This window comes from Balaenoptera acutorostrata, chromosome 5 (genome assembly GCF_949987535.1).
Source record: "Balaenoptera acutorostrata chromosome 5, mBalAcu1.1, whole genome shotgun sequence".
Classification (NCBI taxonomy): domain Eukaryota; kingdom Metazoa; phylum Chordata; class Mammalia; order Artiodactyla; family Balaenopteridae; genus Balaenoptera; species Balaenoptera acutorostrata.
The window spans coordinates 121,806,114-121,832,428 of record NC_080068.1 but is presented as its reverse complement, the minus strand read 5'-3'; the positions used below and the strand labels follow the sequence as shown (position 1 = coordinate 121,832,428).

The window sequence follows — 26,315 nt, the reverse complement described above, 5'->3', positions numbered from 1 at the left end:
GAGAGAGGGAGAGAGAATTCTTTTATAAAATTTTGCTTCAAAGTATTCTTTTGAAATGCAGTTATAGTTCAAATTTGCTTAACTCTTAAAATAGGCTTATTTTTTTAAAAAATGTTTATTTATTTATTTATTTATGGCTGTGTTGGGTCTTCGTTTCTGTGCGAGGGCTTTCTCTAGTTGCGGCGAGCGGGGGCCACTCTTCATCACGGTGCGCGGGCCTCTCACTATTGCAGCCTCTCTTGTTGCAGAGCACAGGCTCCAGACGCGCAGGCTCAGTAATTGTGGCTCACGGGCATAGTCGCTCCGCGGCATGTGGGATCCTCCCAGACCAGGGCTCGAACCTGTGTGCCCTGCATTGGCAGGCAGATTCTCAACCACTGCACCACCAGGGAAGCCCAAAATAGGCTTTTTAACGAAAATATAGGAAACGTGAAGGGAGTTTGGAATCATGGAAAAGGCACTGGAGTGCAGATTGACAGTTCTGGATTCTACTCCCAGCTTTTCAGAATCCATGTGACTCTGAGCTTGACTATCTGAACCTCAGCGTTCCCGTCTGGAGAATGACAATATTGGATAGATGAGAATGATTTTTAAGGCTTCTTCCAACTCTGACATTTGATTATCCTATGAAATCTGGGTTAAGTAGAGAGGCACCTTCATATAGCACATTAACATCTGGTAGAGGCACACCTAAAGTGTAAGAGCAGAGAGGGACAAAATCAGCTTCTGAAATATTGAAATTGCCCCTCCTCAACAAATGAGTAGCTTGCTTTGTAACAAAGTAAGAACAAAAAGGATCACATTATAGCAACAAGTAGAATTTGTTACAAGTGAACAGGGCTAAAAGCAGCAAAGGCAAAGAATACATACGTGAGATCACCAAAAGACAAGTGCCAACATGTATGCTGGGCTGTTCTTATTCAATCTTCCAAGTGAGGTAGATAATGCAAATAAAATTTAGATAATAAATAATGCAATTACAATACAATAATAAATCCAGTGAGAAGCAACCATGCTCAATGGGACAGTGTTTTGACGGATATACTTGTGTATATTTATTTGGCTTGACCACTTACCAGCTATGTGTACTTGGGTTAAGTTATGTGTTCATTGTAGAAAATTCGAAAAATATAGAAAATATCAAAGAATGAAAAAAAATCCTCAATGCAAGGAATTCTGGAAAATGTTATTTTAGCTTTCCAACCTTTATACTAAAGGAAAGCAAATCAGAACTGGTGTTTCTGTATTTGTGATGTTTTTCACTTTTACCTAAAACATCATTTGAATACATGTGCTAAAGCCATTTCCTTTAAGAGCGCAAACAGAAATCTTCACCATCGTTTTTTTTTGTAATTTTTAAAAATTTATTTATTTTATTTTTGGCTGCGTTGGGTCTTAGTTGCTGCGCATGGGCTTTCTCTAGTCGCGGCGAGCAGGGGCTACTCTTCTTTGCAGTGTGCGGGCTTCTCATTGCAGTGGCTTTCTCTTGTTGAGGAGCACGGGCTCTACGTGCACGGGCTTCAGTAGTTGTGGCTCACGGGCTCTAGAGCGCAGGCTCAAGTAGCTCTGGCGCATGGGCTTAGTTGCTCCACGACATGTGGGATCTTCCCAGACCAGGGCTCGAACCCGTGTCCCCTGCATTGGCAGGCAGATTCTTAAGCACTGTGCCACCAGGGAAGCCCATCATCATTTATTAATCAACATTATTTTGGAAGTTTCAATGAGTGCAATAAAAAATGTTAAATGAAATAATTTGTAAAGCCACTGGTATAAAAAATATATAGGGCTGATGATGTAGTTGTACACCTAAAAAAAAAAAAAATCAGTTTTAAAGTAATAAAAAAGAGAATTTGATAATTTGATCACATATATATTTAAAAATCAATAGCTTTTCCCTTACTGTCAATAAACAGACACAGAAATGAGAAAAAGCAAACACACATAAAACAGATAGCAATAAAGAATTAAGCTAAAAAGAAAAATACAGGACCAATATTTAAAAAAAAGAAACAAAAAACAGAAACCAAAAAAATCTATACTAACTTATTGAAGGGCCCAAAGGCAAAGCAATCAACTGAGTATGGTCTGGGTTGGAAAATCTTAATATCACAAAAATATCAAGCCTGTAGAAAAAACAATAAATTCAATTAAAAATATGTAATTAAAATACAGTAAACTGTACATATTTAAATACACAATTTGAGGTACACACACACGCACACCACACACACACACCTGTAAAACCATCATCACAATCAATAATGAACATATCCATCAACCTCAAAAGTATCCATTGCCCTTCTATAATCCCCCGCCTCTGCCCACTCCTCATTTCTAGGCAACTACTGATCTACTTTCTGTCACTATACATTAGTTTGCATTTTTTGGAAATTTATGAAAATGGAATCTTCTGTTCTCCTTTTTGTTTGGCTTTTTTCACTCAACATGATTATTTTGAGATTCATTCGTTTGTTGCATGTAGTTCATTCCTCTTTATTGTTGAGTATTTTACTGTATGGATATACCACAATTTGTATACCTATTCACCTGTTCATAGAAATTTAGGTTAATTTCAGCTTTGAGCCTTTACAAATAATGCTGTTATGAACATTTGTGTACAGACGTGTTTTTGTTCTTGGAACTTTAAAGTCTCTAGAAGAAAACAGGAGAAAAGTATTTGTGATCTTGATTTTAAAGTTTTAGGTTTTTCATTAAGACCTATGTTCCATTTTGAATTAATTTTTAAATATGATGCGAGGTAGGAGGTACAGATAGAAGTTCATTTTTTCACATGTGAATATCAAATTGTTCCAGTACCATTTATTGGAAAGACAAGAAAAGCCTGTTCTCCTTTTTCATCTTTGTTGAAAATCAATTGAATATAAATATATATATGTATTTATATATAAATATATCCAGAATCTCTAATCTGTTTCCTTAATGTTTTTGTCTATCTTGTTGCCAATACCATACTGATTTGATTATTGTAGCTTTATAATAAGTCTTAAAGTCAGATGATATAAGTTCCCCAACTCTGTTCTTTTTCAAAGTTGTTTTGATTTTCTTTTTTAATAAATTTTATTTATTTATTTATTTATTTATTTATTTATTTATGGCTGTGTTGGGTCTTCACTGCTGTGGGAGGGCTTTACTCTAGTTGCAGAGAGCAGGGGCTACTCTTCTTGTGCAGGCTTCTCATTGCGGTGGTTTCTCTTGTTGCGGAGCATGGGCTCTAGGCACGCGGGCTTCAGTAGTTGTGGCATGTGGGTTCAGTAGTTGTGGCTCGTGGGCTGTAGAGCACAGGCTCAGTAACTGGGGCCCACGGGCTTAGTTGCTCCGTGGCATATGGGATCTTCCTGGACCAGGGTTTGAACCTGTGTCCCCTGTACTGGCAGGTGGATTCCTACCCACTGTGCCACCAGGGAAGTCCCTCAAAGTTGTTTAGATTAATATAGGTATTTCATATTTCCATATGAATTTTTGAATAGCCAGTCATTTTCTCAAGAAAAAAAGAAAAAACCCTTGCTGGGATTTTGATTCAGGTTGCATAGAATCTACAGATGAATTTGGGAAGAACTGACTTCTTAACAATATTAAGGCTTCCGATTCATCAGAGCCAAAGTGAGAAGGAACCCTGCCCTACTCACCTCTAAACAATTGCTCTCAATGCCTGTTTGTGGAGATGAATGGGGCTCAGAAGTGCTCATAGAGGCTGCAGGGTGCTCCAGAGGAAATGGGCTTCTGCTCTTACTGTTGCCACCAACACAGGACATTTGTGGCCAGGATGAGCTCTCCAGACCTACTCCCCAACTGGCATAGTGGCAGACTTCTCTGTGTCTCTAAGTCTAGACTGAACATTTAGATCTAGGAGAAGGGGAGAGGGAACCCTCTCCTTCCTCAGTCCAGAAAATCACCTTAGTTCTTGGCCAATAAAACACAATCCATTTTGATTAATGATAGAAACATCTGCTCCCTTCAAAAGAAAACTCCACCCTTACCCATCAGGGTATGGTTTTAATGCTAGACTCCATCAAAGCAATAGAATCACCAAACTGTCTATACATTTTCTCATATTTGGTTAATTCAGTCTTATCCATAGTACTCTTGTTATTCTAGTATATATGCTGATCTGTTGTTTATGATAGATTTACTGTGACTAGTATAATTATATATATATATATTTTATATATATATTTTTAAATTTTTATTTATTTATTTTATTTATGGCTGTGTTGGGTCTTCGTTTCTGTGCGAGGGCTTTCTCTAGTTGCGGCAAGCGGGGGCCACTCTTCATCGCGGTGTGCGGGCCTCTCACTATCGCGGCCTCTCCCGTTGTGGAGCACAGGCTCCAGACGCGCAGGCTCAGTAATTGTGGCTCACAGGCCCAGTTGCTCCGCGGCATGTGGGATCTTCCCAGACCAGGGCTCGAACCCATGTCCCCTGCATGGGCAGGCAGACTCTCAACCACTGCGCCACCAGGGAAGCCCCTATATATTTTAAATTAGTATATTCAATGTACAATTGACAGGTATTACTTATTTTTTTTTGAATATACTAATTTAAAATATATAATTATTTGTTGTAAGAGGTCCCTCCTCCACCCAAAATCACTGGCTCAAACTAGAGTTTATTTTTCTCTCATATAACAGCTCAGAGGTAGACATGAGTTTCATGGAGCTATCCAGGGACCAGAGTTCCTTTCATCTTATTTCTTGTCATCACCCCTAGAGAATTGTCCTCATCTAGATGGCTAATTTGCCTTGATCGCTACCATGTCTACATCTCAGCTTGCAGGAAGGTGAGAGAATTGGGATGGAAACTCTAAAGATGAGACAAAGAAGTTGCACACGTAATTTCCACTCTGGTCAGTGCATCACAGAATGAAAACCAGTTGTAAAGAAGGCTAGGGCTGCTGTCTTTGGCTGAGTAATCAATCACACACCAGCTGAAACTCAGAAGAATGGATAGTATCCCAGAAAAATTAGCAGTCTCTGTCTCAAATATAATATTCCAAAATCTAAATTTCTGATATTTTAATTTATAATTAACAATATAGAATTGCATTATTTTGCATTATTTAAATATTTGCAAATATATTTTGCATTATTTTTCTAGGTATTTTCCACTTATCAAAGTAAGTGGATTCGAGGAAGGAATCAAAGGAAAATCATTTCTTCTTGTTAATGATCATATATTCAAGCCCTGACTTCAATTAAGTTGTGAGTACCATTTCTACTTCTTCCTATTTTAGTGAATTATCAGCTGCTTTTTATTTCTCAATTCAATCTTAATAGCAAGATTGTGATAGAATATCACATAATAAGCTTTCAATATTATGAAGGTGAGAGTACCTTCCTTATAAGCACTTTGTTACATAAAAATTGGGTTTCATTCACCTCTTAAGCGCCTGTTCTCCTGACTTTTTTGCTTAGATCAAGAAAGTCAGTGCAAGAAAAACACTGAGTCTTATCTCATTTACTTCATCAACTGGAAAACCTTTCAAGTCACCAGGAAGTTGGTATGAGTAAGGGGTGAGCTATGAATACAGAACTATGGCCGTGCAGCCGTCATGACTCAGTTTTCCTCCTACTTTTATAGTAGGTCCTAAAGCTACATTTGCTGTTCCTCCTCAAACCTTAGCCAGCACCGAGAAAACTTATGGGAAACCAAATGAGTGAAGGATAAATTTCTGAGGCCTAAAATCTCACTGAGACTCTGTAAAATAAATGTTTTCTGAACACCAGATTCTCTGTGAAGAGAAGCCGCCTCGCATATAAGTAAAAGAAAAATTGAAAAGCAAATCAGATCCTACCATTCTTCAGTTCAAAACTTGAAATGACCCCTTTAAAAAATCAGAATAAAGACACAGACCTACTAGAGAATGGACTTGAGGATATGGGGAGGGGGTGGGGTGAGATGTGACAGGGTAAGAGATTGTCATGGACATATATACACTACCAAATGTAAAACAGATAACTAGTGGGAAGCAGCCTCATAGCACAGGGAGATCAGCTTGGTGCTTTGTGACCACCTAGAGGGGTGGGATGGGGAGGGTGGGAGGGAGGGAGATGCAAGAGGGAGGAGAAATGGGAACATATTGTATATGTATAACTGATTCACTTTGTTATAAAGCAGAAGCTAACACACCATTGTAAGGTAATTATACTTCAATAAAGATGTTTAAAAAAAAAAATCAAACTCTTTTAAAATGGCCTAAAGGATTGTATACCGTCTCCTTCCCCTCTTTGCCCTTCTGTCCTACAATTTTCCCTCACTCCCTAGGCTCCTCCCTTGCCGGTCTCCTCCTCCTGGAGCATGCCAGGCACCTTCCTTCTTAACACGGGGACTCCGGAGCGCTCTCCCTTCTGCATGGAATGCCAGGCCCCCAGGTAATCTGCATGGCTGCCTCCATGACCTCCTTCAAGGCTTTGTTCAGATCACACCTTGCGATGCTGTATCAATTCAGGCCCCCCGAAAAGCAGTCACCAATGTGGAATTAGCTGTACAAGAGAGTTATTGGGGAAAACACATGTGAAGAATATAAAAGAGGGAACAGGAGCAGGAGAGAAAGGCTGCAGGTGGCATGCAGATCTGACACCTGTGGAAAGAAGTGGAGGAGGTGGGAGGATTGGGTAGGACGAGCCTCAAATTGCACTGCAGCTCTCTGAGCAAGTCTTGGCCAGGGCAATGGGAACCCCAGAGGAAAGGTTTCTTACAGAGGGGTCCCATGTTGGACAGAAATACTGTGACTTTAGTATTCCACCATACTCAGCCATTGGCTTGGAACTGCTGAGAGGGCATTTGCTTTGGGATGAATGCCCTAGCAAGCCCAAAGGCATAACAACTGAAAGCTGTCAGCCCCTTACATTCCTTGAAGCAAGTTATCTTGAAAGGAGATCTGAGTGAACCGCATCCAGGGCCCCCTTAGAACCCTACCCTAACTACCCTATGTAATACTATAATCACTTAATTACACCATTTAATACTATCCACCGCCAACTCAGCATTCCCAATCCTCCTTACCCTGCTCTATTTCACCTTATTCCATAGCACTTCATTTATTTTATATCCTTTAACGTTCATGATCACAATGACAAGAATGTATCCGACATGTACAAGTGAGCCAAGGTTAGTAAGCTTAGAAGCTGCACCCATTGTGGGGTTCCCTGGGGTTTCATCCTTAGACTTTATCTACTTACATTCAATTGTCACAAATATGCTATTAATAATGATGGTTATGATCATGGCACCAAAACATCACTGAACACTTATTATGTGCCAAACACTGTACTAAGTGCTTTATCTGCATTATCTCATTTAATACCCAGAACAATCTTTGAGGTTACTATTACTCCCACTTTTATAGATGAGGATGCTGAGGTTTAGACAGGGAACACACTCCCTCTACCGGGAGATAGCTCTCACGTTTCAAGTCTGGGCTAAGTGTCCCTTCTTACATTTTCCTGTGGCAACCTGGATCTTCTCACAGAATGCTAATCCACTGAACTAGAATTGTAGGTCCCCCCAGACCAGGGGTTGGCAAGCTTTTTCCGTAAAGGGCCAGGTAGTATATATTTCAGATTTTGTGGGCTTTGTGGTCTCTGTCACAACTACTCAACTCTGCCATTGCAGTGCAAAAGCAACCACAGAGTATGTTAATGAAAAGTATGGCTGTGTTCCAATAAAACTTTATTTATGGACACTGAAATTTGAATTTCATATAATTTGCATGTGTCACAAAGTATTATTCTTCTTTTGATTTTTTCAACCACTTAAAAATGTAAAAATCATTCTCAGCTCACAGGCTTTACAAAAACAGGCAGGTGGGCCAGGTTTCGTAGTTTGCCCAGCCCTATACTATTCCATGAACTTTTAACAGCCAGAGCGATATCACATCTGACTTTGTATCCACGGCACTTAGAATAGTATCCAGCTTATAGTGGGTGCTTAATAAATACTTGTTACATAAATAAAACTCACATAGCTAGTAGTGAGTGATAGTGTCAGGATTCAAACCTGAGTCAACTGGTTTGGCAGTGCGACGTCATACTGCCCACTCTGTGGCCAAAGCCCTAAGTGATGTAGCACACTCAGAGCAATATACTGAGATACTCAAAAAGTAATTCTCCCTAGGAGTGAAAGTACTGGGTCATATGGTAGCTCTGTGTTTAACTTCTTTTCTGTTTCTTCTTGAATCAGCTTTGGTGAGTTATATTCTCAACTGATTTCAATTTTAATTTGTTTTTTTTTGTGGTTTGACATTGCATATTTTATTTTAAAAATAAAATTTCATACAGAGTGACAATATTGCATAGTTGCTAAGAGCACAGCCTTTGGAGCCAGACTGTCTGGGTTTTTTTTTTAAGTACATTTTTTATTTGATTTGGGAATTAAATTCCCGAGAGAAATGAAAACATGAATCCAAACAAAAACTTGTACATAAGTGTTCATGGCAGCATTATTCATAATAGCCAGAAGGGGGAAGCAACCTAAATGCCCATCAACTGATGAGTAGATAAATGAAATGTGCTATATCCACACAATGGAATATTATTTGGCAATAAAAAGGAGAGAAATACTGATACATACTACAACATGAACTTGTAAAAGGATCATTACAAAGGACCACGTATTGTATGATTCCATTTATATGAAATGTACAGAATAAGCAAATCTATAGACAGAAAGTAAATCAGTGGTTGCCTAGGGCTGTGGAATGAGGAAGGTAGGGGGGAAAGGGGAGTGACTATACCAATGGATAGAGTTTATTGAGGAGGGATGAAAAAGTTCTAAAATTGATTGTGGTGATGGCTATACAACTCTGTGAACATGCTAAAAAACATTGGATTGTATACTTTAAATGGCTGATTGTTAATTATATCTCAATAAAGCTGTTATTTGTAAAAAAGTAATTCCAGAAACACCTTGGTGTTGGGCCTTGATGAACACCTGAACTCTATTGTTACTGTTATTGGCTGCTACTCAGCCTACCATGTACCCTCTCCCCTAGCCCCACTTAACTTGGCCTAATTTACTGTGCTTCCATGTATTTAACATAGTCCAAATCTTGGCCATTTCAGTTTTTTTTTTTTAAATATAAAGCTTCTTCAAACTGTAGCTTTGTAATTAGAAACCTCTTAAGTTATGTAAATGCTTAGAGCATCACAATTCTGACTTTCCAAAGGCCACCTATCAGACAGAACCCTGAGTATTGTCAGGAAATTCCTTCTTTCTGTATAGTCTTTGCGGAGTTGACTCTCTTCTTTCTTTTCCTTTTAAAGTTAGAACAGAAAGACCCTAAGAACACAGAACCCCAGCACACGGGCATTCCCTGTGACCTCACCTTTCAATTAGGATATGGTTACCAGGGCGACCAAGTTAATTACATATGGAATATCAGCAGCTGACCTCAGGTGGAAAGAGCTCAGGTCAGACGCAGGAGGGCTGGGAATCCAGGCTGACCCTCAGGTCTTACGAAGTTCAGGGACCCAACCACAGGAATAAGGTAAGAAGTTAGTCACTTAAGGGATGGGTATTGGGGGCCACAAAAAGGGAAGCAGGACTGAAACCAGAGTTCCATGTCATCAGAAAAAGAGATTTCTGATTAGTAACTCCAATCACTGGTGGAATTGTGTGGTTAATTAATATTTTAGTTATTTGAAAGCTTGAATATAAAGCAGTAACAGGAGAAGAAGGCAGAACCAGTTAATAGAGAATAGCAAATTAGAGTAATATCAAAAAGAAAAAAAATATGAGATGAAAAGAACTTTGGAATTAGAATCAGAAGGCATGACTTCCAAGTGACTCTAAGACTAGTAAGTCATTTTAATTTCCTGAACCTCAGTTTATTAAACTATAAAATGATTGGGTTGAACTCAGACCTCACTGAATATTGAGTTGAATATCCATCTCTCTAAAATCCCTCCCAGCTTTAAACATTTAGGAATTAAAAACAGTCTTAGAACTGAAAGCACAAGTTGTTTGTCCTGGTGCCCTGAGTAAGGAGAGAGAACAAATGTACTAATTCAAATTTAATGGTTTTACAGGAGCTACAAGCTAACGAAGTCATCACTTCCTATTTCCAAGTGACTCTACTCTCTCCTACATTGTGTCATGGCTGTGATATGAAAACTTTTTTTTTAAATTGCTCTTACAAGTTGTGCTGCTTCAACAAGGCAAAGCTTCCTAAACTCCATCAAATATTTCCATCATATTGAGAATATAAGAAACAAATTTAAAACCAAATTTTCATTGCAGATTTTCATACCTGACCAGTGTTGAACTGGACGTGGGCAGGGCATCACACCTTAACATCTTACAAAAGTAACATGGGGAAAGGGAACATTAGTCTTCACTACCCTGGAACAACATAAAATGCCTGCAAAACTCATGGAGCATTTCAGCAGAAGCGTCATCCTCATGTAAGTTTTTACTAATACCTAGGCATTTCATCGCTAAAGGAATCTGTCAAGTAGCTTTCACTTTCTTGTGCCCCAGAAGAAAGTGTGTTCTGAAAACAAAACACTGGTCTGGTTTTACTTTTCTAAGTTTGAACAAAGTGGTAGTTATACCAAACCTCGGGTTGTCTGAAGGACTTTCTATTTAGCAGTGGGGCGTTGTGAGAAAGCAGCCGGATGGTCCTGATTTTTAAGGCTAGAGAGAGAGGTCAAGTTCCAGGTCCCACATAGGTCGCCTTTCTTTCTCAGCTGTTTCTCACAGTACAGTGAGCTAAACGTTGGGTGCTTATACATGTAGCGATCCCTGTTTTGGGGTGGGATCAGTCATCCTACTTTACAGACAACGAATATGTAGACATTCGTTGAAGAAATACACAGAAATCTAGCAATTCTAGCTTCAGTGAAGACACGTCTTCCCATACTTTTCAGGTGGGACATCCTTTCCTCCCTTTTTGCGCCGCGCTGACAGCTGCCTTGGGCGTTCCTTCCTCTCTAGTGCATCGCACGAGTACGTCATCAAGTTGCCCGTGTACACGTGCCAGATTCGCCTTTAGACTGTAATCTCTTCGAGATCCAGGAAGCGTGTACCTTCCGGTATCGGCAGTGCAGTACCTGAAATATCCTAGTTACTCAAGTAATATGTAATGAATGAACAGCCGAATCTGCAACCTGTTGAATGAAAGAATGAATGAACCCTCAATACAAACTCCCTCCTTCCTACGGGGCTCCACGGTGAAAATGTTGCTCTGATTCAGCAACAGCATTAAAATCTTTGACCTGTTGGAGGGAAAGGAACAGGCAAACAAGACGGACAGGAAGGGGCGAAAGGACAAAAAAAAGGGAGGACGCGCGGCCAATACGCGTGCCGCGCTGGGTGGCGGGCGCCGCCTCAGGCCCCGCCCTGCCGGCGTTTGTGCGCGTGCGCCGGCTGGAGCGCAGCCGCTGGTCAGAGCCCGGGTGCCGGGGGCGCGCAGCCGGGAGAGTGTTTGACGTGGCAGTTCCCAGCCCAGCTGCAACTCCGCGAGCGAGACCAGCTTGTGGGGACACCGGCCCGAGGCGAGGCACGGCGGGAGCAGCGGCCGCCGCGGGAGCTGGGTCACCGGGGAAAACCGGCACTGGGAGCAGAGCGCAGGCTCTCGGAAGCCCGGCGTCGTGCGGGAGCCGACCAGGTAATGCCTCGCCCAGCCTAGCTGCGCTCCGGCGGGACTCCTCCCCAGGCACAGCTGGAGTGGGGTACGGTGCCCGGACTGGGGTCGGGGGTGGGCAGAGGCTGGATGCTCACCTGTGGCAGGGCAGCGGAGGAGACCTCCTACTTTGCTCCTTTAGCCCCTTCGTGCAGTTTAATAATGGGGGTGGGGTGGGTGGGCGTGGGCATTTTTTACCCGCCCCATCTTTGTGTCTGGGGATATGCTGGAACTAACTCCCTGATTACGGCCCTCAGTAGCCACGTTGTTCCAGTGTCACTGCCAGCGGTTTTCTTATCTCCGTATCAACTTAATTTCCCCTTCTTTGGAGGAAGGGAATGTTGGAAATTCTCATAGTAATATTAGCAGCTGTATCTTCAAGCTTCGGGACAGCCTGATAGTGAAATTGATTTGTCCAAATCCAAACTTGGCCCAGGGTGAGATTGCATCTTGGCTGGAATGGTCGAGTGACAGCGGACTGGGGGTTGTCCTGGGCTTGAAGCTCCCCAGATTTTGAACCTCGGTCTGCTCGTGCCAAGTGGCTTTCTGCCATGTTGCCTCTTGAAGCTGAGTCAGGTTTCTGTAACTTGGGGCTCCGTGTGAGGAAGTTTGACGTGGCAAACTGGATTGCGTGGGGAAGCAAATTCCTGCCAGGACCAGTTAAGAGGGACCCGACTGCTTCCTGCCCTTTGGAGTGAACATCCCTGCCTTTCCTTTCTGTCACTCAGCAACAGGCTGCTACGTAGGTGTGTTCCTGCTGACTTCCTAAATGCGCTTGGTTGGATGAGCTTGACCAAAGCTCAGGCTGCCACGTCTCTCTCCGCTAAGTGGGAGGAGGGAAAATACATTGTCAGTAACACAGTGGACCAGCAGGCCTATCTCTCCTTTCTTTAGATCTCCCTTTCCAAGGAGAAGAAAGTGATCTTATAATATTTTTACTTCGTTGCTTTAATTTTGGAGTCTTAGAGTTTAATATGAAAACGAAACCAAATGAAGAATGCAGTTTCCTGAATATAGATTTCAGACCTTAGAAGGTTGCACTGAACTTTTAGCTTAAAAGGTAACATCATAAAATAACAAAAGGAAGAATATTCCTTTGCTGGGTGAAGAAACTGGAGAGAAATCGTAGAATCATTGTTTTATATCTGGAAAGGCTTTTAGAAGCTTTATTTTGTAAGAGGGAACTGATGCCCAGAGAGGTTCTTCAGCTTATTCCATGTCACACAGCTAAGTATTGGCAGCTTTGTAGTGTAAACCCACTTCTCTTGCCAGGACTCAGAGCTTTTTCAATTATACATTCTTTTTTAAGAATTGTTCTATGAAATGTCTCTTATTTATGAAACTTGGAGAAAATGACAAATTTAAAACAAATTGATGTTTGGGGTCTGAGTAGAATCAAGATGGATCTGTTGTATTTGTGAGTTGTGTGTGTGTGTGTGTGTGTGTGTGTGTGTGCCTAAACACATATGCAATTGGACTTTTTTCCTTAGTTTCTTAAATATATGTGCATATGTTCTTAGAGGTATGATATTTAAATCAGAAAGAAAGTCTGTCATCTTTGACCGAGAAACCACTGACAACTCTCAAATAGTTGTAGGCTGCCACCTGGCTTCATCAATATATGACTCATAAAGTCAGTCCATTATCAACTTATCTTCTGCTGTATTTGTTGAACTTTTGATTTCTCTTTATCCTAACTGCCTGATTAAAATGACTAATTAGGATAGCACTAAACTGACACAAGTCAAAACATCTGATTGCAGACTACTGGCAGTTCTGCTGGTCAGTCAATTGAATGACAAGGTGATTATTGCCAGTGACATGCTCTGTGCTCTAACGGGGCTGTGGAAACCAAAGGCACCAAAATAGTAGATACGTTATGAGAGACTCTCTGTGAAACAGTTTAGTCTTAACGATGAAAAAGTGGTTGGCAGCTGTTATTCAGGATTTCATGCCTGAGAATTTACCTAGGGCTATAGAAGTGAGTTGCTAATTTCCACAGAGCTATGGTTAGAGCCTTTTTAGGGGGTAGTGATATGATATATTGTATGATATGAAGCTGTCTCATGCACCTGATAATTGTACCTTTCCTCAAACCATCATAAACATTTATTAACAGTGTTTATATTTTTAATAACATTAAGTGACTCAAACCCTCTTGTTAACAATTTCTTTTATCTGTTGCAGGATTCTTTTATAGAACTGTTCCTTGGAATGATATTTTTATAATGAGTCAACAAGGCTATGTGGCTACACCTCCTTATTCTCAGTCCCAGCCTGGAATAGGCCTTTCTCCACCGCATTATGGGCACTATGGGGACCCATCTCACGCAGGTTCTCCACCAGGTAAAGTGCATTATTTTGACCCATATGTGATTATTGAATCTCAGCCTCAGAGACATAAGATGTTCTGAAACAGCTTTGGAAGAGTCGAATGGTCATTATAGATGATGCAATGGCTTGAGATTATAGGATTATTTGGAAAAGCCTACCTCATTAGTTTGGTTATTGCATGGACCAGAACGAGTTTGTTTTTAAAATATAGATGAAAACAAAGACACTTGCTGAGTGTTTTGTTTTTACTGTTAGACTTGCTCTTGCTATTAGTCAGTGGTGTGAGGTTATTGTAAACACTAAAAAAACCCCACAAATTATGTGTGTATATATATATATATATATACACACACACACACACACACACACACTATATACTAAATATATGTATATTAAATATATACGTATGTTGATATTGGAAAAATATCATTAGATTTGTATGCAAAAGATTACTCAGTGATGATCATAACAAGAAAAACATGGCCTTGCTTTGAAATCATTATTGAATAATATTGGTTGCCTTAAAATATGGTACCCAGCAGGGAATCTTGGCTTTGGAGCAGAGGTGGGAGAAAAAGGAGTAATGGAGTGGGATTGCCATTGCTCTGATGGCAGGTGACACGATGAAGTCACCTCCTATTATCAAGGGGCTTCTCTGAGGGACCAAGTTTCAGCATCAGAAGTGAGGCTAATAACAGCTTGTTTCAGTTCTGATGATCCCAGATTCCCTAAAAATATTTGTGTAAGACAGTTCTTGGGACTTCTGAGGAATTCAGTTCAAATCCTTGGTGGAAATGGGCTGTGTATAACTCAGTGAGTGCCTCTTGGGGTTCACTAGGACTGACTCAGGTATGTAGGATCCCGGCTGTGTTGAGTAGCATGTATGGAGTGCAGAGTCAGCCAGGGGTGAGGAAAGCCTCTAGGGAGGCTTGGTGGTAGCAGCCACGCACAGTTTGCTGTAGAAGATGCTGTGAGACTGTGAATTTCCTGTGGGAAGTCACTCTGATGACTTAGTCTGCCCATAATTTTTAAAAACCTCCAGATGAGGCATCCTCCTCTTGTCCAGGACCAGTCCTCCCCATAACATTTCTAGGTCTGGATCCTGTAGGAACCATTTAACCCATCTTTCTCTGGTTTCTTTCTGTCCGGTGGTTCATTCCCGCTCAGCATTTATATATAATGATAATTTAAAATTTCTCTTTTTTGCATGCTTTCCATGTATCAAAAAACTGGTCCTAAAAGATTTACGTGTATTATCTTCTTTAATCTTCATGCGGTGCTACTCAGGACATTATTAGCCCTATTTTGCAGCTAAGAAAACTGAATGTCTGGTATACAATGATTTATCCAAGGTCACAGAGCTGGTGGTGTAGCCAAGATTCATGCCCCAGTCCCTCAAGAAAACAAACAACAAACTCTAATACACACCTAAGTATAACATTCAGTATTATTCACTTTTCCTACCTGTCTTCACAGCCATCTTCTTTTTTTTTTTTTTTTAAAGTTTTTTTTTTTTACTTGATTTTATTTATTTATTTATTTATTTTTGGCTGTGTTGGGTCCTCGGTTCGTGCGAGGGCTTTCTCCAGTTGCGGCAAGCGGGGGCCACTCTTCATCGCGGTGCGGGGACCGCTCTTCATCGCGGTGCGCGGGCCTCTCTCCATCGCGGCCCCTCCCGTCGCGGGGCACAGGCTCCAGACGCGCAGGCTCAGCAATTGTGGCTCACGGGCCCAGCCGCTCCGCGGCATGTGGGATCTTCCCAGACCAGGGCTCGAACCCGCGTCCCCTGCATTAGCAGGCAGACTCTCAACCACTGCGCCACCAGGGAAGCCCCACAGCCATCTTCTTAAACAAGTACTCACTTCACTCACTCTCCATCCTTGCCTTGCAGCCCCTCCATGGCTCAGTGTGGTCTCCACTCCGTAGCTTGGGCCCCATCCACCCTTCCCCTTCTCCCACCGGAGTCATTGGTGGCCTCCTGTTGCCAAATGCAGTAGACGCTCTCCTGTCCTGTTTTGAATTTGACACCGTTTACTGCTCTTGTTTGTACAAAACTCTTTTCTCCTTTGGTTTCAATGACACTATTCTTTTGTTATTTTTCTTGGTGGGTTTCTGGACATCTTCTAAGGAGTTCCCACCCCTCTACATGACCCTTAAGCAGTGCTGTTTCTCCTTCTTTCTTCTATCTCCACCCCTCTTTTCCTCTCACTCTATAGATTTTTTTCCCTTAACGGTATCGTTCCATATAAAGTACTAGTCTCTCAGATCTATTTCTCCAGTTCAGATGTCTCTCCTAAACTCCAAATCTGTATTTTCAATTGCCCACCTGTTTACATAGGTATATCAAACTCATCACGTCCAAAATAATTCAGTATTTTTTTTATAAAACCTATTTTTTTTCTGATATTCTGTATGTCACCCGGCAGCTATCATTCATTCAGCTACCTAAATTAGAAAGTTTCACTGTTTAAAAAAAAAATCTCTTCCTTTTACCTTCTCTAATCCAAATTCTTCTGGGGTAATCGTAAATGTCTTTTCTACCTACTTCCTCCTTTCTATCCTGTTGTCACTATTCTTGTTCCAGCCATCCACCTCTCGCCTGGATTACTAACATGGTCTCTTAACCATTATCCCTCTCTCCAGTACTGCCTTTCTCCAAACATTCAGCCCTGTGCTGGAGGGACTCTTATAGTCTGCAGATCTAATTCTGACTTTCTTTTGCTTCAGACCTTTCCGGGACCACCAGAAAGCCAATCCGTGCCTCTATGTTCTTCCTCCCAGCAGGGCATACCTCACACTCCCCCTTCAGACTCAGTTCACCTGTGGTGCTTGCAGGCATTTCTGACCACTATTTGTCCTCAAGCTTATTTGTAAATCCTCTTCTCCTGTGTTCTGTAACACCTGTGCAGCCTCACTACAATTTACCACACTGTGTATAATAGATGTGCCTGAGCAGAGAAGGTCTTCATTCAATGTATGTTCAATGAATGAGTGAATGACCAGCTGCTGCTTTCATCAGCAAAACACTCAGGTGTTTACCAATAATAAAAAAAACTGTCTTTGTTGGATTAAATCCTTCGTGCTTTAATTTAAACCTCTTTCTCCTTATTCAATTCTCAGATGGATACCAGGCTATCAGACTCTGTATACGTACCTTTCTGTAAATTATGGTGTCTTTGTTTAATGATTTAAGGCGGTCACTAAATTACCCTAGCCTCTATTTCTCTGTGCTGAATGAGCTTAGATCTCTTAGTCTTTGGTCATCACGTGCCTTCTTTTCTAGCCTTTTGGTGATCCTTTTGTTTTTTTTTTTTTTTGTGACAGACACAGGCAACTTAGCTGTGGTTCCTTGAAATATCTATTTTACTGTAGATCTGGCCAGTGCTAAGTCTTGGTTTGAATTTCTTACATAGCATATTGCCATTTGTGCCTATTGTGTAATGCTAGTGCTATATAATAACAAATATAACAGATTTATTGACTGAGCAAAATACTTGTGGAGATACAACAGTGAATAAAATGGACCTAATCTCTGTCCTTACAGTACTTACTTGTCTGGCAGGACATGCATGAAGGAAATTGACAATGACAGTGCGGGGGAAGCACCACCTTAAGGAGGTAGAGGTGGGCTGGAAGCACACAGTGGGTGCACCTAACCGAGGCTTACAGGTGAAGGGAATCTTCCTGGAAGGAAAGACCTGAAAGATGAGTGAGAGTTGGCCAGGTAGGGAGGCAGCTTGCTTGGGGTTGGGGAGGTGCCACTTCTGAGGACCTGCAAGAGATTTACCATGGCTGAGGGATAGAGTGTGAGCAGTGAGAGATGCCTGAAGTGGAAAGTGGGGCCACTAAGACTTTGTTTAGGCTTTATTCTAAGGGCCGTGGGGTGCCGCTGAAGCATTGTAAGCTGGGAAGGGTCACGATCCCGTGTATATTGTTCAGTTACACTCCGCATTAGGAGGAGCGTGGAGAAGGAATCGGAGTGGGCACACTGCTTTCTGGAGCAAGGTTTCTTGCCCTCAGCGCTGTTGACATTTGGGGCCAGCTAGTTCTTTGCTGTGGGAGGCTGTGCTGTGCATTGTAGGGGCTTCAGCAGCGTCTGTGGCTTCTGCCCATTATTAGTAGATACCAATGCTCCCTCTCCTCCCCCACCCCCCGGCCCCAAGCCCTGGCAACCAGAAGTCCTAGACACTGCCTGTTGTCCCTTCAGGAGCAACGTCGCCCTTGGCTGAGGACCACTGGTCTGGAGGCTGAGGGGCAAGAACTGCTGATGTCCTGGAACTGGGGCTGGCGGCTCTGGGGGTGGTGAGGCTTCTGATAAATAGTGAGCTTATGTAGGTACAGCACCAGGCACAGTGCCTCAGGAACAATAGTCATTACAGTTCTGCCCATATAATAGGGAGTTTATCTTTGTTTATCTTAGATAAACTTTTTTTTTTTTTAACAAATGGTTTTTAAATTTGGTTTTAGTTTGTCAGATCCAGGGCCAAATCCAAGATATGCTTTTCTGTGATGTTGTTTTGGTCGGGGTTCTTTTGCCAATAACAGAAGCCAGTCTAGCAGAAAGAGGTTTGTATTGAGTAAGGTAGTCTATAAAATCTGCCACTGTATTAAAGACCAGTTTATGATTTTAGATATTTTTCTTTGAGCATAAGCATAGTTAGATCTTTCTCTTGGTATGGTTTTGCTTTCCTATTAAAATTCTCATACTGCTCTATAAAGAACCTGATTTCTCTTTATCTCTGATCACTTATGAAAATGCCAGTGATGTGGCCAGGCAAAGACTATGACTTTGCAGATAACAGTGATACTGACTTCCCTTTGCCCTGAGTATAGAGTCCAAATGGCACTCAGGACTTTGCAGTCTGACCCCAACCAACCTGGACAACCTCTGCTCCGGCCACTTTCCCCACCATCTGTTCACACTGCACCTTTTGCCAGTCCCTGATCTCACCATGCTCTCTCAGGTCTTCACTTGAGCTTTGTCTTCTGCCTAAATCCCCTATCCTGTCTCTGTACTAAGACAACTCCTGCCTGTCCTTCAAGACTCAGCTCAAGTAGTCCTTCCTCTTTGAACTTTTCTTGATTCCCCTAGGAAGAGTTAGGTAGTCCCTCTGCATATTACAACACTCGTCACAGGGCACTGTCATTGTTTACATGGTTATCTCTTCCCTAAGAGCTCTTAGTGTCTCAGAGGCACATTGAATGAATGTTGAACAAGAGTGAGTTTGAATCATCGCTATAGAGTTAATTTCCAAAAATAAAAGGGATTGACATGTACACACTACTATATTTAAAATAGATAACCAACAAGGACCTACTGTATAGCACAGGGAACTCTGCTCAATATTATGTAACAACCTAAATGGGAAAAGAATTTGAAAAAGAATAGATTCATGTATACATATAATTGAATCACTTTGCTGTACACCTGAAGCTAACACAACATTGTTAATCAACTGTACTCCAATATAAAATAAAAAGTTAAAAAAATAAAAATAAAAGGGAAAGAACATTTTAGTAAGGTTGGTGTATGACATTTCTGCTTGAGTAAGAACTGTTTTTTGTTTTGTTTTGTTTCGGTTTTGTTTTTAGAAACAATATGTGCATCTCATGTACACATGACATGAGTAACTCCGAGAACAGGTTTTTGATTTTCTAGACGTATATATGAGGGTTGCTGATGAAATTGCTGTTTACCTACTTATTTAAGAAACCAGAATATCTTTAGTTTCTTGTAGTGCATGTGATTATTTACTGCTTTAGTGCTAGTATTGTAGATTTTCTACTTTTGTCCAAAATAATGTTTTAAGAATGAAAATACAAGTATGCATATAATGATGGTATATATGTCTTGTTAGAATATAAATCCTTGAAAAAAAGAGAGCAAGGGATATGGCCAGGGAGAGAAACTAAGATTTCTTGAGAGATTACCTTTATTTATCGGGCATTGTTCTGGATGCTTTTATACCCATTGCCTCATTTAATTCTCAGAACAATCCACAGAGACAGGGGACATTATTGCCATGGTACAGTGTTAAAAGCTTAGGTTTCGAAAGAACAACGTATCTTGTCAGGGTCACAGGTGTTTAATGGTAGGGGAGGAATACAAACTCCAGTCTGTGTGACTGCAAGTCTCATGTTTTTCTAACTTTGCTGGATTTGGGGTTTAAACTCTATGTAAAAATAAGAATAATATTTGTTGTTTTTGTTCTTGGTATATGGAAAATGGCTAAATATACTGTGACTGTAAAGTTAATATAAAATTTTTCTTAAGTTTGAGGAATCCTGTTTTAAGAAAAGAAACCTTTGTAAAAGTTTCAATAATATTATTCATGAATACTGCCACCTCACTGGTTATATTTCATTCTGCATTACCCAAGCATCTGAGAGCATGCGCTCCAAAGTGTTGGCCAAAAAGTTCGTTCGGTTTTAATAAAAGACACATTTTTCGTTTCACCAAGAACTTTATTGAACAATGTATTCACTAACGTATTCATTAACCGAACGAACTTTTTGGCAAACCCAGTGTGACAATGTAAGAAATTCTTTCTGGGCTACTGCAAGGTCATCCAGTCTTTTCCCTCACTATCTGAGCGAATAAACTTTCTAGAAGAAGATAAAAGAAGAAAGGAGATGTTGAGTATGAAATACCATCATGAGGTCAAATGGAGGAGTGCACAGAAGCCAGCCAGGAGGTCATTGGTGATGGTGCCAGAGAGGAAAATGGGGTCAAAAGTAAATTGAATGGGAAAAAAAAAAAAAAAGTAAATTGAATGGTAGAAAACAAACTTATGGTTACCAGGGGTTAAGGGAGGGAGGGATAAATTGGGAGATTGGGATTGACATATACATGCTACTACATATAAAATAGATAACTAATAAGGACCTACTGTATAGCACAGGGAGCTCTACTCAATACTCTATACTGGCGTATATGGAAAAGAATGTAAAAAAGAGTGGATATATGTATATACGTAACAGATTCACTCTGCTGTACAGCAGAAACTAACACAACATTGTAAACCAACTATACTCCAATAAAAATTAAAAAAAAAAAAAAAAGTAAATCGAATGGCCTGGAGCAAAAACAAGCAGGATGGAAGTAGAGAGAGCAAATAGAAGAAATATACTTTTTCTCTTTTTTTTTTCCTTTTAAAAGACTGAAAGAGGTGTCGCAAGTAATCTAGTCTAAGCCTTTCCTTTTGCAGTGAGGGAAAACTGAGGTCCACAAACATAAACCTCTTGCCCAGAGCCATCCATCTGCTAGTAAGTGGCCGGATGGGGCGTCGAACTGCTCTAACCCAAGCTCAGTGATTTTTCTCCTGTACCATGATTTCTCTAGAAGAAGGAGAGAAAAATGTCTGAGAATGGTTTTAAAGAGAAACCTTTAAAGATCTCTGTTGGAGAAGAGCTGCTTATAAATTAAAACGCCGGCACCGCCGGGGCATCTCTTCATCACGTGTGATTCTGTATTTTGTATGAGTGACCTGATGACTTGAGAAGTCCCTCAACTCGTTAGAATCCTGGAAAAATTATTAACTGTGAAGGCTGTGCTCTGGATTCGTTGGAGAAACAGATACTATTCTCCATTCACGTTCCTCACGCTGTAACTCAAATAAAGGCGTTTTCAGAGGTCTTTTCCCCCCCATAATTAGAGGTAGGATGTTTTGTGATGCCTCATATTGTTTTTTTTTTCCCCAGATTTGTATTCTGATATCCAATGGACATTTTTCACTGTGTATTCTAGCATTCTTTGTGCGATAGTGTGTTCCATCAAGGTGCCTCTCTACCAAATGCAAAGATTTATTTCTTCTATTTTAGCTTCTGTGTAGTGTTAAAAGGATTTCTGCTCTCCTATCATTGTGATGGTCAAATAATGATGCCACAGCCTGGCATTGGTAAGTCTGTGATGGTTAAAGCAAGTGTGAAGGAGAACTTGTTCTAACCTGTTTTTCCTCCTCCCCCTCCTATTTTGCATTTTTAACCTAGTATCTTTGTGTCCTCTCTCTTTGCACTTTCATACTCTTCTAAACTCCTGTCCTTCCCTTGCAGGTATGATGAAGCCAGCAGGGCCTTTGGGGGCTGCTGCCCCCGGAGGGATGTTGCCTCAGGGCCATCTGCCTCCTGGACCCCATCAGTTTGGCCAGAATGGAGCTCATGCCCAAGGTCCTCCTCTTCAAAGGTGAGCGAGATTCCAGCCCTCATTTGTATAATCTACTAAAATTATCTTACAAGTCCCTTCTACTCTTGCATGTTGGTTGATTGAAACTTTGACCTCCTGATACTGCCCACATCCTCGAAAGGATCTACTGGAAAACTGCCAGGAAACAAAGCATTTAGAGAAGTTAGGCCAGTGGTAAAACCTGTGGATTTGATGTGGAAGGCGCACGGATGCCAGTGAGGGACTCTTGAAAGGCAGGGTGATAGTGACAACACGGGGAATGAATCATCTGTGTTTATAAATTAAGGAAGGGAGAAGTTGGAGGCAGGCCTGGAGAAGCCAGGGTATGAGATGTGGGAGATGCTGGGGCCATGCAACCCCTCAGGACTGTGCCCTGGGAAGGGAGTCCGCATCACATCTTCCCTGCTGGAATCCCATTGCTGTTTGTCCTGTGAGGTGTTGCTGGTGAGAATCCCAGTGCCAAGCTGTACACAGTGTTTACGTTGCAGTTTCTCCAAGGATCACCCAGAGGCTTCATTTCCCAGGTTCCTTTCTCAGGTTGTCAGGCTGCAAGGTTGGGGTTGGTGGAGGAGTAACCCCTCTGGAGGACTCTGGACCTTGCTGATGGTGAGGTCATTTCGTTACCCTTTGAAGGAGCCTGTAGTCCCTGCCAGTGGGAAAACTCCCTCTGGAATGTTTTAAATCATCAAGTTCATTCACTGACAGGGCATTTGTGAGGTTGACATTCCCTGGCTCTTGTCTGTTGTGATAACATTTGCCATTGACGTGGTAGCTCTGAGATGCAGACTGAAGGTTGATGTAGGAATCACTGGATGAGTGAGTCTGAGTAATTGGGTTTACATGGGATCGTGGTTTGAACAAGGAGCACGAAGTCAAAGGGCCTGACTCAGGACCTGCCCCTCCTGCCCCTAGCCTCAATAGCATGGTGGTGGGGCACGAGGGGAGGGCAGAAAACCTGAACCAAGACGCTGCCTCTGGTTCAAGCAATTCACTAGCCTTGTGACGCTGGTGACGTTCCTGGGCCTCTAGACCGCATTTTCCTCACTTGTAAAATGAGGAAGTAGAATTCTCAGTGCAGAGAAGATCTGGAGAAGTACATTGTTGTGAACTGCCAAGCAAGTCAGATTTTTTTTTTTTTTAAAAGAAATGCAAAAATTGAACAGCCACTTTGAAGTTAAGAAAAGATTTGAGTCACTGGTATTAGCCTAGATTGGATTGATCTTTTTGGTTATTTCTACTTGTTTCACTTGAATTAGGTTGCTTAGGAGTAGGTAAATCACAGACGTTGCCATCAGACCGATCTAAGCTGTGTGATTGTGAGCTCAGCACAGCGTCTGGCACAGTGACGAACAGAGGCTCTAGGGTCGGGCACGTTTGATACCCTTGGCTCAGGGAGTTCTGGCTGGATGAGTTACTCTGCCTCTATGTGCCTTGGTTTCCTCATCACAGTTGTAACAATAATGGTGTGGTGGTGAGGATTTTGATCACTAATCCATGCAGAAAACCTTGCACAGTGCACAGCGCCCATGAAAGACAATGCGTGTTAGCAGTTATCAGCACCATTTCCACTGGATATGGAAAGTCTGCGGTCTCTTGCTTGCCCTTCCTACTAGCTCAGTGTTGCTACCCACCCCAGCTCGGTTTAGGGATCTGCCTTTATTGTGATTCCCAGGGAAGCACTGACAGATTTTGCCCCATCTCTTCCTCCTCCACTGTTCACTTGCCTCAACTTGAACTGTGAATTACAGGTTGGAAATGAGATTTAAAGATGGAAAAGTCTAGTATTCAGGCTAAGCCTCCATGGTGAGGCTACCTAGCCTCATGGGACGTATTTCTGTGTATACAGTTCAGTGCAGGCACAAAGGGCTCCGTGACTGTGCAGGTGAGTCACACCCGTCTGATAACAGGGGTTGTCAGAGAGCATAGATCCCATATGACCTGGCTATGGGTATAGTACTTCAGGGAGTCATTTGTACTTAGAGGACCCATCTTGGACCCATCATAGAAATCTTTTCATTTTTACCATGTCTAAACTGTCGAATAAAAACGTGATTAATTCAGAGTCATAATGTTGATTTAAATTTAAAAATTATAAGTTTTATTTTTATATGTTGCTACTTCAAAGGTAATGTTTCCTAAAACTTAAAAATCATACCTAATCACTTATCTTTTGATGTTGGCTAAGGCGGAATAAATGTCTTAAACTTGTAAGTGGTACTAAAGTTATCTACAAAGTGTTACTGCTGGGTGGGATTAATCTCCTAAATAAATTCTATAACCTAAAGTTCCATTTTTTAATTATAGGGGGAAAAGTCAATTGTAAGTGTTCTATTTTGACCAAGAAATGGCAAATTGGGTGGGAAGGGAGGTTGGAAGGAGACTTGTCCTCCCAAATCGAAGCTATTATTAGGGTGAATCTAATAAGAAATTGGTTGCAGTGGAAAAGGAGAAAACAAGAAAAATAAGAGAAATACATACTTGTTTTCTCTTCCATTTGTGTGTGTATGTGTAAAGCAATGACATGATTGGGCAGAGCTTTTGTTTTCTCTAGTCTATGGGCTGAGTATTTAAAAATCTAGATTTTGTATCAGTCAAATCTTGAAAAATTTGGTACCTTATCTCCAGATTCTAACCAACTTCAGCATACAGCTCACTTCTTAAGCAATTTGTTGTAAACTTGAAAATGAAAAGTATTTGAGGTTGAGCAGGCCACAGACAACGTAGTCAACTCTCCAGAGGTTTAGGGTTAAACTGAGACTAACTTTTCATGTTTTATTAATCCTCTGGTTATGATCCTTTATGGTTCTTTTTGGTTCTTTTTGATGGTGAATCTGCCCTCTTCTGACAGTCAATGAAACAGTTAATTAAAATATGTAATTGAATGTTTCTCAGCCCAGAAATATGTTAAATGAAGTAATCAATGAGAAATATTTAAATCTATATGATTTTTAATTCTAACCACATTATATTTACAGCAGGGAAAGGGATTGTTCCATTTTTATGGATTGAAAGCTGAAAGCTACAGGGAATTAAGTGGCTTGCCCATGCTCACACACCAGCTCTCCAGGGTAGGGTCAGGGGCCTGGATTCTCACCTAAGCTCTGATACCCACATGCTGTGTGGTCTTGGATAAACTAATTTAGTAAAGTAATGAAATTGAAAAATATTAAACCACTCTGTATGTTTAATATGTTTTGTTAATCTCTTTTTTCATATGTATGTCAGTTTTTTAAAATACTTTTTATTAAAAAATTATTTAATAAAAGTTACCCTTTAATACTATTTTATTTTTACTTTTAAGTTGATAATATTGCTTTAAAATCCAGATCTGTTTAAGACTTAGTTGATCAGAAAAAAAAATTTGTGAATTTCTGACGCCTAACTCCTAGGACATGTATTATGATGTAATACATGCAATGAATGATGAATCGGTTTTTTCGAGTTAAAAACTAATAGCTAATGGTGTACATTCTTTCATTCTGTATTTTAAATCTTTAACGTTTTGTTAAGTTAAAAAAAAATACTTGAGGGTGCTTGTCATAACTTCCATTTGAAACATATTTCATCCTACCTGTACTATCTCTATAAAAAATGATTCACAGAATGTTATATTTTAAAAATATTGTTAACATCTGTGAAATATCTCTGAACGTGTTTTGGGGAATTTTTTTCTCAAATGATTAAATAACACTGCCTATCCCCTCCTCCCATTAACTGCTGGTTAGCCCAAGCCCTGTAACCATACTGCACACTACAGCCACTAATACATTCTTGTAGAGAATGTACATTCTGCCTGTGTGCAATTGTTTCATATATCTATGAAACCCCATGCATGAGTTTTAAGAAAAAGACAAAAAGCATCATTTCTTGAGAAAAGGAAATGATTTCTTTTTATGAAGCAGTGGATTTACAAAACATATCTTTAAGACAATTCTCAAAATCATTTCTAAGTGATCATAAAGATACAGTCACAAAGCATTTTAGTTTTCTTGACTTCTGGTCTATTGACCATTAGCCCTAGCATAGATTAGGCTGTGATGGACTCAGCTTCCCAAATTGATTTCCAAAACGTGTTCTTTGTTTATGTTAGAATTTTTTTTTTTTTGGCTAGGTGTCTTGATATGTGTAGCATGTGAGCATAGATATGGGATGATGCTA

General features: G+C 40.8%; 1 protein-coding gene and 1 long non-coding RNA gene across 2 annotated transcripts in view; both read left to right on the top strand.

Moving 5' to 3' along the window:
- The window catches only part of LOC130708198 (uncharacterized), a 30,703-nt gene extending 25,490 nt beyond the window's left edge, over positions 1 to 5,213 (top strand). The window contains exon 3 of the long non-coding RNA XR_009008287.1: positions 5,116 to 5,213. This is a non-coding gene — a long non-coding RNA (uncharacterized LOC130708198). The remainder of the gene's footprint in view (positions 1 to 5,115) is intronic.
- Positions 5,214 to 11,376: 6,163 nt separating this feature from the next.
- SEC24D (SEC24 homolog D, COPII coat complex component) overlaps positions 11,377 to 26,315 on the top strand; it is a 113,137-nt gene continuing 98,198 nt past the window's right edge. The window contains exons 1-3 of the mRNA XM_007172423.2: positions 11,377 to 11,626; positions 13,829 to 13,987; positions 22,028 to 22,157. Coding sequence (XP_007172485.2) covers positions 13,870 to 13,987; positions 22,028 to 22,157 — 248 coding nt within the window. The 5' untranslated portion in view covers positions 11,377 to 11,626; positions 13,829 to 13,869. The remainder of the gene's footprint in view (positions 11,627 to 13,828; positions 13,988 to 22,027; positions 22,158 to 26,315) is intronic.